Source organism: Crinia signifera, chromosome 4 (genome assembly GCF_055691185.1).
Source record: "Crinia signifera chromosome 4, ASM5569118v1, whole genome shotgun sequence".
NCBI classification, from domain to species: domain Eukaryota; kingdom Metazoa; phylum Chordata; class Amphibia; order Anura; family Myobatrachidae; genus Crinia; species Crinia signifera.
Window position 1 is genome coordinate 145134014 of NC_139220.1, and position 12855 is coordinate 145146868.

The window sequence follows — 12855 nt, forward strand, 5'->3', positions numbered from 1 at the left end:
ATATAGGTGTGACTTCAGGTTCACATCACTGGCTGAACCATGGCTTGGAGGTGGGGCTTAGAATAGGGGTGGGGCTTTCAATGACACAGTACAGCAGGGAGGTGGGGAGGGAACACAGTGGCAGGCAGCCTGGAGGGGATAAGCAGAGCTATCCGCTGTCTTGCACCGGGGCCCCTGAGGACTACTGCTGCCACCCACTGATATATATTGTGAACTTGGGTTGGAGTAGAGGAGGGGGGGGGGGATTATATGTTTGCACCTGGGCCAACCACTAACAAGTTCTGCCACTGGCTTGGACCCCATAGCAGCTGCAAACCCTGTACCTTTGGTAGTTAATGCCACTGTTGACAGCAGTAAAAGGTAGTTAGCCCATTATATTTAACTTTCCACATTGAATTTGCTATTTTATCATAAAACTCTAAGTGTGACTAAGGATATAGGAATCACAGGTTATATTCAAACAGTTTTGTGTCCTTCCATTGTATTTCTTAATGCATTACCTGCTGCAGTGACCTCATCCTGTCTGCGGTGAACTGATCTCATTTTATTACCTGTAAACTTTAATAAGGAGGACCAACTGAGTAGGAACCCACATCCAGATGTCTCTTCCAAAGGAAGAACAAAGAACTGTTAGTCCTCATGCCAGTAGCCATGAGAAAACTTTGATGTGATATGTAAGAAACCACTGACTCACCTGTCTTCTAGTGCTATACATTAGTAACCTGAAATGAAAAGCAATATATCATTAGTTTAATATACCAATTTAAAATTACCCCATAGTCCCACATAAGAAATCAGTGAGTCCTCTTTGTCCTCTGTGTTAAACCCATTTGCACCCACTTGATCATTCAGGAAAGATAATATATTTATTTTTTCTTAAGCCAGCTGGACAAGTCCCACCCTGCGCGTGACCTGTTCCGGAGGCTACCGTCTGGCAGACGGCACAGCTTAAGGCCTACAAGGACTAGACACAGAAACTGTTTTTTCCCCAAGCGGCCATCCTAGTCAATTCCTCACTAGCGCCCCCTCCCTATGTCATGTTGATATGCTGCATATTGTCTTATTGTATGTTGTTGTGTATTATGCATCTTATATTGATACACCTGGCAAGAAAAACTGATTCTGACTGTATCGTGTGTGTCTCATTTAGATCTTACAGTGTGCAACAACAAAACCTACAAACCATGTACCGTCACCAACAGTGTTGAAGAATAAAGGAGTAATTATTTTTTTGTATATTTCCTTGTAGATCTTGTATTATACATGACAGGGCTAATTCTCACTAATGACTGACTCAGTCATGTCTGGTTCTAACTACATTCCACCTTCTACAGAGTGGAACTTTAGACTTTCACCCAGCATTGTGCTGAATGGTTTCTTGGGAAGATACATATACAGTAATGGCTTGCGTTTGTTTTTCAAATTTATTGTGCATGCCTCTAGATAATGTAAATCAATTAGAAGCTAGTTAAAGCATGTAGTAAAATCAACAGCAGGATGACATATCTCTTTTATGAGATAAATCATCAGAGGTGAAGAATGTTTAAAAACTGACACTACACAGTCTCTCACAGATAGGAGAGATATGGACTTCTATTATTGCAAGCTAAGCATGAACAAAAGTATGAATTTGGCATAAGTGTTAGGATAATTTATGGCAGGGTATCTAAAGATCTAAAAACATTGAGACATGCTATAAATGCTTTCAGGAATCCCATTACCAGTCATATTTAAAATAAATAAATCTTTTATACAAGATTCCTGTATTGGAGATGTTTCCCACCATGTTTCCTAGTGCAGGGATTTTCAACCTAATTCAATTTGTGGCACACCGGACAAGATTTTAAAATGCCAAGACATACCATCAGTCCCGCACAGAGAAAAACACACACATTGGCGCCACTGGTGAAAAAACACACACACACCTTTGGCCTCTGCAGGTGTTAAACAAATGCACTGGCCCATTCCATGCACCCTGTAAGCCAGAAGCAAAGGCAATGGGAAAGGCCACAGTGTCAGAGCCTCTGCACCTACTGTTTTATCACATAAAAAAGGGCCCCCTAATTAACCACACCTCCCCTCAGTACTAGGGACAGTTGACACTTTCTTTGGCCCTGAACATGCCATGATGCCTTATCCGTTCATCAAAGCCTAGCAGTCCTCCTCAAACTGCTCAACTTTTGACAGCTTTTCTCCAAGCAGAGGTTGCAAAGCAGGGCGGTGCCGGCCAGGAGAGGTTCTCTGCACCCTGCTCATGTGCACTGTGGCTGCCAGCTGCTGCTTCTCCTGTCACACTGTCTGACAGTCAGTAGCGCTGGCAGCATGAAGCACCCTCCCACCCCATGTGAAAGTTCTGAAATGGGGGAGGAGCTACCATGGACGAGGAGTGGAGTTTCCTGGGTCCAGAGCTGCAGTCTGTCAGGAAGAGAAGGAGATGGACAGGAGACAGTTTTTGTTGGGTGAGTGAAGGGACGGTGAAGAAGTGAGTAAGAGGAAGTGTTTGTGCTGTATGTGTGGTACTGGGGGCATCATCTATAAGCAGGGCCGGTGCAAGCCCCCCGCCCGCCCCAGGCAAAGCTCCCCCGCCCGCCCCCAGGCAAAGCCCCCCCGCACTACCCGCCGCCTGCGATGCAGCACGGGGGTGGGGGGGTTGCTATAATACTGTGATGCGGCACGGGGGGAGGTGCGGGCGATACTGCCGCGCGGAAATCCCCCAAGCAGGGAGCGGGCAGCGTTGATTAACGGGCGGGATGGGGGTCGGGGAGGGGAGAGGGAGGATGACAGTCTTACCTGCTCCCCGCTCCCTGCTTTCTGTTACCTCTCTATGGTACCTTGGCGGCTCAGTACCGCCCTCCAGTGGCCTAGTCCTGCCTAGTGGTGGCGCCGGCCCTGTCTATAAGGGGCACTGCTACTGCAGGTATTATGTGTAAATGCCACTGCATAGGCAAAAGCAGGGGGGAGGGGGTTCTGGTTGCCTGGAACCCCCCCCCCCCCCTCTTGGCAAGTGCCTTTAATTATGACAATAGCAATGGTATATAATATGATCAATACAGATGACACCATATCATGCAGTTTAAGGGACAGAGCCGAACTGCTGCACATACCCCACCACCCCTACGGCTGAGAACACCAGGACTACCCCCAGCCCTACCCCTCATTGTGAGCATGGAGCTGTGAGGGGAAGCCCCAGGGTCAGGCTATGTAGCAACACTTCCCCCATCAGTCCCTTGTAAAGGTGTCAGTCCCCTGCAAAGGTGTGTTCATGTCTTTTCTCTGCCCCCACCTCCTGCAGCACACATCTACCCCACCATGTGCTTTTCCTGTAATGTGTACCTCTGCAGATTGCACACCCTGCTAGCTCTGACCTATGCAGTGCACCAAGCTGGTTGCCTCAGATGGTATCTCTGCGGGCAGGATGTGGGTCATGTGGATGTCTGTGTGAGCAGGGTTTATCATGAGACTACACAAGTGTTTGCTTTTCCAATATACGCATTGGGTCCTTGTATGGCTCACCTCGTACAGTGTAACCTTAGTAGTGCACCCACCATGGCTGCCTCATCTGGTGCACTTGTTGATGGGATAAAAAAATACATGGACCTGAGTATACATTGAAATCATCTATTTTGGGTAATTTCTTTTAGGGGTAATCTATTCCACCCAGGGTAATCCTATGCAGAGTGCCTAGAATGGCTGACGCACCTGGTACCTTGTCAGTTATTATACAAATACTGCACCAATCCTGCATTATGCTTACTGTGTGCTCAAGGGTTTCTTTTGTCTGTGACTTGTCTGTTACTGTACCACCAACATCCTCTCTATTATCTGCATTGTTTTTTAATGTCTGTAAAGCGCCTTGAGTCCTGTTGGAGAAAGTGCGCTATATAAATTAAACGGTACTTATGTATTATCTGGGCTCCCATGTTAAATGAACCCCATTTTTTCATACCCCTACTATCCAACTACGCATGGAGTTGATTTTATATAGTGTGGCGAGCGCAGCGAGCCACCGTGCCCGAAGCGTGGCGAGCGCAGCGAGTCCCGCGAGGGGACACGGTCTCATAAGAAAAACGGGAGCCCAGATATTACATAAGTACCAATTAAACTTACTTACTTACTTATTTACTTACATACCTAATGTACCAGCTTTTTCTATCCACATTTACTGCATGTGTGGATATGAGCCCTCAAACATTGCAATGGACCAGAGAGTAGCTGCTAGGAGGAAGAGACAGGAGCCTTTCCTTGAAGTAGAAGTTTGTGAGCTTAGAAAGTGCAGTACTGGCTCTATTCTGTTTGTGTATTTATTTATTTATTTATTATGATATGTTTAACCTTTTCCTGACCACTTATCTTATATAAATGTTTTAAACAGCCAACACTATAGTCCATCTGTCATGTTAAATATTAATACTCTATTCCATACAGTATCCAGTATATCAAAAGACCAATATCCAGGGCTGTTACTGCTCCTCCAAACTCCCGTACTTACTTCAATGCGCTGGAGAGCGGGAGATTTTGGATTACATTTGGAAACCAAACTTTAAAAAATCCTGTGTTTGTCATTGCACTGCTACTGCAGGCATCATGTATATGCCGTGCTGCTATAACGGGCCTCATGAGAGTGAGCAGCGCTGCTACTATGAGTATTATGTGAGTGAGAAGCACTGTTATTACAGGAATTATGTGTGTGTGATCGGCGCTGCTATCTTGGGCATTAAGTGGATAAGCAGAGCAGATACTGTGGGCTCTATGGGGGAGATTCTCTAAGAATCTCCGCCCCCCTTCGCCGCCCATCGCAATTATAATTATCGCATATGTTGTAACATATGCGATAATTATAGCAAAGGACAGCTCTTGCATTAAGAGCTGTCCTTTGCGGTGAGAGTCGCCGGGTCCCAGCAGGTCCCGGCAGATCCCCCCTCCCTCCCACACCCAGCGCTGCTGCTACTGCCGCGCCGGGCTCTCCTCCTCTCTGCACCCGGAAGAGGATCAGTGCAGGGAGGAGGTCACAGGTCCGGGCAGTAGAAGCCCATTGGCTTCTATGGGGCATCGCCAGATTTTTCTGGCGATGCCCCCCCCCCCCGCCGCGGTAACCTGGCGGGGGATGCTTACAGCATCCCAAAATGCGGTAAAAACCCGATAACAGGGTTTTTACCGCATTTCAAGCTTAGAGAATCTCCCCCTATGTGTGTAAGATGCACTGCTACTGTGGGGATTATGTGTATAAAAGACACTACTAATGGGGTCATAATGGCCCTTATTCTGATCGGTGCATACTTTCCCGAATTCTTTCAGATCGCGTTTTTTAGCCGTCTGCGCATGCGTGGGGAACGCAATGCGCATGTGCCACGTATGGTCTCCGTACTTGTTCTCACTAATACCGTACAGAAATGTGCACCGCAATCATTCGGCCAATATGGGTGTGTTATGGGCGTCATGCGGAATGACACAGGGGCGTAGTTTCAAAGTGGGCTAAACTGGGCGGAAACATGGGCGGACACGGGGGAGTACACATATTTGGGTAGGCGTGCATTCGGACAGCACGCCGAATGCACGCGAACAAAAAGGGTAGAAATGTGCGGTGTCCAAAAGGCTACTATTGCTTTGCGGACACCACTCGGTCATGCGCTAGGCAATCGGAACGCCTAATCAGGACGGACGCAACACAACCAATGTCAGCTGAACACAATACAATCACCTACTTTACTCATTACTTGTTAATGACACGCTTCTCACTGCTACAATTGGAAGCATTGCAGCTTAAAGGGAACATTACATGCTGCACTTGTCACACACTTTTACACAGCAAATAATCAACACAACTTAATATTAATAATACTAATACACATGTCACTTCTGCGTGTATCAATTAATACAGACATTTGTGGGGCCAAAATAACATTTATTAAAGAAACTTTGCCAAAAATGTCAAAAACATCACAAAACAAATGGTACCATAACAGGACTAAAAGTAAATAATATATAATAAATAGCCACAGCAGAATCATTAGGAACACATCAGGTGGCTTCACAACAAAAGTACAGCACCAACACTTCAAGTACAGCACACAGTAATGGTAGCCGAAACAGGGCAACAGGGGAACCAAACATGACATTTGAACCGCGGGCAAATGTGGTGACCCTCGGCACGGATTTTGACACAGGATGCTGACACACACAGCTCAATGGAAGATTTGGGAAGACATAACGGTGGAGATTAATGGGGACACAAGTTCATTTGCGGGCACGTTTGCCCCTGGCAGGCTCCTTGCCACGTGCAGCAGCTCTTCGGCCTCGCCCACGGCCACAGTCAGATGGTGGGTCACGTGGAGCACATGCTGGGGAGGGGGTGGATGTTCTTCCTCCTCTGGCAACAGGGAGTGATGATGTTGGTAAAGCACCAGAAGCGGGTGACATTAGGACCCTATTGGTGGTAACTAGCTCCACCATAAGTTCATTATGGCGGAGGAGGAGTTCATTTTGCCGCAGGGCTTGATCAGCCAGCACCTGCAGGCTAGCAGCAATAGCTTGCTGGCTGTCACTCATAGCTTGCTGGCTGGCACTCATAGCCTGCAGGCTCGCAGCAATACTCTGCTGGCTGGTGGTCAAACCCTGCAGCACCTCCTCGGCCCTACGCACCCGCTCGAATGCCGAGTCTCCCTGCTGCACAATACTGTCTAGCACATGGCCCCACGTGGACAATTCTGCCGCGGACATTTCCGGCTGCTGCTGCACGGGCCTGCTACTGGGGCCAGGTGGCACAGACTCCACAACCTCCTCAAGAGAATCTGGACCAAGCGGTGGGGATGCTGTTGAACGAGAAATTACCAATTACCACACATTCCATGCCAAATTCAAAACATCTACTTATGGCCTGGCAAATAATTACCTTCAAGCGTAGAAGCCATCACTTCCGCTGGGGACTCGCTGTCTATGGTGCTCACCCCCCGGACCTCCTCCACTGCAATGCAGCACTGGGCCATCTCTTCCAGGGGGGTGAGCTTCAGCTTGCCAGGCATGGGGCCAGCCCCAGAGGTGTGGCTGTGTTGCCACCGCTCGGTCAATTTCTTCTTGAGGTTGCCTTTGAAGTCGTGCCACCTGCAATCAAAGTGTACATATTAATACATGTAACTCCTCATGTTTGCTGTAGCACCCATTGCAATCTGAAACATAATACAACATGTGCCTACTGACACCAAACTTACATTATAATCATTTTTAAAACCAACCCTTAGAAGATACAACAACAGTCACCCTCCAATAACTATCAATTCAATGTCATGGCCAACATGTCTGTGCCTCCAAGCAACGTGAACATCCATTGACCAACTCCATCTAATATTGAATGTAAACATTACTGGACTTGTACTGCTCAAATGTAACACACATGTACTTGCCTCTTCTTAACGTGCTCCGCCTCACGAACTTGTGGAGCCACTGCATTAATCTCCGCCGTTATCTCCTCCCAGATCTTCCATCTCCTTGTGTGTGTCAACTTTACCGCTGGGCACTCTATTAAATCACGTGCCCGGGTCACCAGGATGTCAAGCTCCTGCGGTTCATATGCCATGTTTCTTGTGGTTGGTTCCTCTGTTGCCCGACTGCGGCCACGGGCACGGCCACTGGCACGGCCACGGGCACGGCCACCGGTTGCTGTACTTGAAGTGCTGGGCTGGCTACTCTGTTGGGAAGCCACCTGCTGTGTTGCCAATGATTCTGCTGATGCTGAGGATGGGCCAGCTGCTGATTGGCCTGATGTTGATGGCCCATCTGGCTGCTCTGGGTTGAGGGGGACATAGGTGGTGTTGGCTTCCATGCGGGACAAGAGATTCTGCACCACCTGTTCTTCCTCTGACTCTGAGCCAGCCATGTTTGCAACAACTGTTTGCCTTTCTAGGACAACTTTAAATACTATTTCTGTAATTGGCGTTAATCAGCTGCAACCTGCGTTCCGTACGGCCGCGTTCCGTACGCCAGCGTCAACCGTGCGGCGCATACGGGACGCCCCTTGGTGTGGAAAAATATTTCTCAAAAACCTGGCAAACTGAGTAAGTCTGATTTAGTAGCTAAATGCAGATTCCAACACCAATGACAAAATAAAACTGAGGTCACACATGAAATGTATATTTGAATGTACATCTGTACTGTGCACTTGTTTGGTATGTAGTACAACTGACACTACCCATTCCATATGTCAATCCAGTCCACCACTTAGCCACAAGTAATCAGTGCTAGCATCCAAATCACATGTGAAAGCACTCCAAATTCAGGTTGGATGCTAGCTACTTTTCATTCCACCTCTGTAGTAGGGGCCAGTAGAAGGTAAGTGTACACATGGCAGCATGGCCTAATGGTTGGGAAAGGTCTGCCACTATTTGCTATGTTTCTGCTGCATAGCTTTCATTATAAAATAGCTGTTTAGAACCTTGTGGAGTTAGGTGTAAATGTCTAGTGATGCAGACTATTTCACCTGGTGCTTCTACCCATGTTTGGTGGATGGTATCGATTATATATAATGTGTTTCCATCTTATTTTACACTGTCTGTTTAGGATGGGTGTGCGATGCAATGGGTTAGCCGTCTGTTCTGGCGCATACACGCTGTTAGTGTAAAAATGAACAATAAAGTTAATACCAAATATCACTCTGATCAACCAATGACAGCACATGATTGTTTGATTCGTGCCATTGCTAAGATGGCGGCCTATGGGAGAGCAGCCCCATTCTCACCCGCGGAGCTGCGAACTCTGGTCTCCGTTATGGAGACCAGGCTGGGGCGTGCCGGCCCTTTTATTACAAACCGGCAGAAGCGCCAAGCATATGCAGCGGCCCGCAGGCGCATATTCGCACGCACCCAGGTGCGCAGGACCATCACACAGCTGGAGCGGCGATGGTCTGATCTCAGGCGGCGCCAGCCTGATAAGCTCCAGCAAATACGGGCCAGCATTGCTCGATGTAAGTGTTTACCCATTAAATGCCCAATTGTACAATATTGCTGACATGACCATTTTTAAACCAATAAGGTAACCTGCCTGATCCATGAGTTAAACATGGCATACACTATATGAGTGCTACTTCCTGTTTGACACCCTGTAATGGTCATAAAATATGTTATTGGGGAGGATTAATGCTTGTGATGCTTACAATGGCCCAAATGTCACAGCATACCTGGCATGTTACAGGCTGTGTTTTGTAAAGGCCACTAAGGAGCTGTTTGCCTGTACAATTATCAGTACTTATAACCTTTGCATTTATAGGTTGATAAGGCTTAATACAAATTACCACTAATTGGCACTTTTTTTATTTTTCCCAAACACAGCACGTGATCGAGCAAGACAGGCCCGGGAGGAGGCAGAGGCGTCCCAGGCCCAGGAGGAGGCAGAGGCGTCCCAGGCCCAGGAGGAGGCAGAGGCGTCCCAGGCCCAGGAGGAGGCGGAGCCAGCTATGGGCGAGGAGGGAGAAAGTGAAGAAGGGGTGGCGGAGGAAAGGGATGAAGTGGTGGAGGATGTGTGGGCAGTGGAGGCGGAGGTGGTGGCTTTCGACCACAAGGTGGCAGCCGAGGAGGAGGTCGTGCCAGCCGAGGAGGCCCAGGAAGAGGGGGAGGATGAGGAGGCCTGTGAGGTGGAGCAGGCGGCCGAAAGTGGTATGTATACATAAAGATTCATTATTCCTTTTGTCATCCACTATTTGATATGTAGCACTGTTGATTCAAATGTGTTTGAAAATACTATAAAGGCAAACAACAAATTGGGTAGCAACAGACACACTTTGGGGTTAGATAGGGTGGCCAAACCGTCCCTTTCATCCTGGACACATATTAATGACACAGGTTGTGCGGATGGCTTTCAGGTCGATTTTAAGTGCCACTGAACCTGTGTAGTTAATCTGTATCCAGGAAGAAAGTGATGACTTGCTCATGTAAGGGTTACATGTCCCTGCTGGTTGCATACAATCTGTAGCCTCATATAGGTGAGTAGAGTTTACTAGTGATTGATCTTTGTAAACTAGATTCAGTATGGCATAAATGGAGTATGGACAGGCGTGGCTTAGACTGGAGTAACAAGTGGTCAGTGCCCCTGGGCCCTCCTCTAGATAAACCACCCCCTGCGGTCTGCATGTATGTTTTGCACCATAATTGTGTGTGGATTTGGTCTTAGTAATGCTTTTGAGCATGGGAGTGGGTTAGTGCTGCAGCTTCCCCTAACTGGCATTCTGACAATGATTTCTGGAGCAGACCATCAGCAGCCAAGCCATGCTTGATTGCACAAATGTACTGAGCATTCCTGAGAGTTGTGTAACTCCCCTGCCAGGCTCCATCATATAAGAGACACTGACCTTTGTTTGCCGAATTGTGATTGGTGCAGCGCGTGACATGCTTCTCACAGCTTTGTCATGGGAGGGTTTGGATTGAGAAGGAGCAGTATGACTGTGAGGTGTTTGACAGAGTAAAGGGTAGAGGGCCAAAATCAGACTTTCCATGTAGTATGTATGCATGTATGTATAGGTGTATGTCTCATATATATAGTTATATATGTGTGTATATATATATATATATGGTACTCTTTACTTAGAAGGGCGCCCATCTCGGCAATCTCGGGCATTGAATGCACTAAAAAATCAGGTGCGATGCGACAGACGAGATGCCCGAGATTTCCCATAGGGAACAATGTTAAATGTCTCAATTGACCCGATTTTCCTGTTCAATGCCTCAATTGACCCAATTTTTCCATAGGAAACAATGTTAAATGGGCCACAGAGGCCAAATAGGCACCCTGAAGTGAATAATGGGCACCCAAAATGTTAACGCCACCCCACGATCAACGTCAATCCGAAGCGTGGTGAGCGCAGCGAGCCCGCGAGGGGCGGCGGTACGCGTCCTACGACCTTTTCATACCCCCACTATCCACGTCGGCGTGGAGTTGAGAATATAAAGTGTGGCGAGCGCAGCGAGCCCCGCGAGGGGACGCGGATACCGTCACAGGTATCCGCGTCCCCTCGCGGGCTTCACAGCTGTCCGCGTACCCTCGCGGGGCTCGCTGCGCTCGCCACGCTTCGGGCTCGGTGGCTCGCTGCGCTCGCCACACTTTCTATTCTCAACTCCACGCCGACGTGGATAGTGGGGGTATGAAAAGGTCGTAGGACGCGTACCGCCGCCGCTCGCGGGCTCGCTGCGCTCGCCACGCATCGGGTTGACGTTGATCGTGGGGTGGCGTTAACAATTCGGGTGGCCATTATACACTTCAGGGTGCCTATTTGGCCTCTGTGGCCCATTTAACATTGTTTCCTATGGAAAAATCGGGTCAATTGAGGCATTGAACAGGAAAATTGGGTCAATTGAGACATTTAACATTGTTCCCTATGGGAAATCTCGGGCATCTCGTTGGTTGATCGCACCCGATTTTTTAGTGCATTCAATGCCCGAGATGCCCGAGATTTTTTACTAACGATGCCCACGATCAAAATCGTGGGCGCCCTTCTAAGTAAAGAGTACCATATATATATATATATATATATATATATATATATATATATATATACACACACACCTGTCACGGTGCATGTTTAAAAAGTAGGTTTGATTATGTTAAATGTATGCATGAATATCATTAGTCATTTTTTATTGTGAATTTCCTCCACAGATGAGCCTGCCCAAGCAGAGGAGGGTCGCCGTGGGGCCCTCCTTAGACTGAGAGGCCTGATGAGGCAAATGCTGGTGGAAATGGACCGCATCATTGATGGCGAAATTTAATTTTTTTGTTGTGGACAGTTGTGTTCTAATAAATAGTTATTGAAAGTTCAAAGTTGTCAGTGTTTTTTTCTAACATGCTAAAGTATATGTGTAACTTGTTTAAAATCTTTAAAATAAGCCAAATGTACATAGTGTATATAGATGTATGTTAGGGTCACATGCTGTAAGGGTTAATGTGTGTCATGAATGTAGTAGGAATGTGGGTCAGTATAGATGAGCATTTAATTGATTGAAATTTCTTTTTCAGGAGGTTGGCTAATTGCCTAAGTGGGTCATGTGATCGCTGTGTGTACTCAGTAAAAAAGTGTGGGATTGAGCGTAAATACTCCGCATCGGGGCGTACGGACAGCTTCCCGTACGTTCTGACGCGGTAAGACAGTGCTTGTGCGGGAAGACCGTGCAAGAATCTGTACGTTTCCACCGCACACGCACGGTTTGTATGTCGTCCGTACACACGCCCTGTTCTTAAAGAGTGAGTCCGTCCGAATGCGGAGGACACGTGGGCGTTTCTACGGACGAAGCCCGCACGCCGCCGCACAGCGTGGCGTGCGGACCGCACCGTAAAAATTCGGGAAAGTACGCACCGATCAGAATAAGGGCCAATGTGTATAAGATGCAGTACTACAACTACGCTATTTTTCATCTTGTGCCTTCGGCACGTGCTGTCTCTTTGTAAAGTATCGGAGGGCGCAAATTAATAGTCATCGAATATGATCCTTTCTGTCTGCACTTTCCAGGACAATGGTATTGTGGCTTGATGTTTTTCCATGTATTGAATGAACATTTTATTATATATTCGTTTTGTTTTTTATAGTATTGTAATTTTCTTGCTTTGTTGCTATGAACACTTGGTGGTGCCATATAAATAAAATATAATAATAATAATCATTTGTACAGCTCCACCCTAAGGAGATTTTACATGAAATGTGATCAAGCATTGCAAGCTGCACGCAGTTACAGCGATGCCGCACAATAATACTCCATAATAGAAAACTGTGATATTGCCCCTTTATTAATGCTATAATAGGATCTTATTTTGGTGCCATTGTGTAGGATTTAAAGAATATCACTTAAGATTTACAGCAAATTGCATATAAATGTGAAACTG

The 12855-nt window shown here is 47.2% G+C and overlaps 1 protein-coding gene across 1 annotated transcript; it reads left to right on the forward strand.

Annotated features, from left to right (window-relative positions):
- The first annotated feature begins 8350 nt into the window (after nucleotides 1–8350).
- LOC146072984 (uncharacterized) lies at nucleotides 8351–11763 on the forward strand. Its single transcript, XM_083180153.1, has 3 exons — nucleotides 8351–8363; nucleotides 9318–9641; nucleotides 11638–11763. The coding sequence occupies exons 1-3, from the start codon at nucleotides 8351–8353 to the stop codon at nucleotides 11745–11747; spliced, it is 447 nt and encodes a 148-aa protein (XP_083036279.1). The 3' UTR covers nucleotides 11748–11763.
- Nucleotides 11764–12855: the final 1092 nt, after the last annotated feature.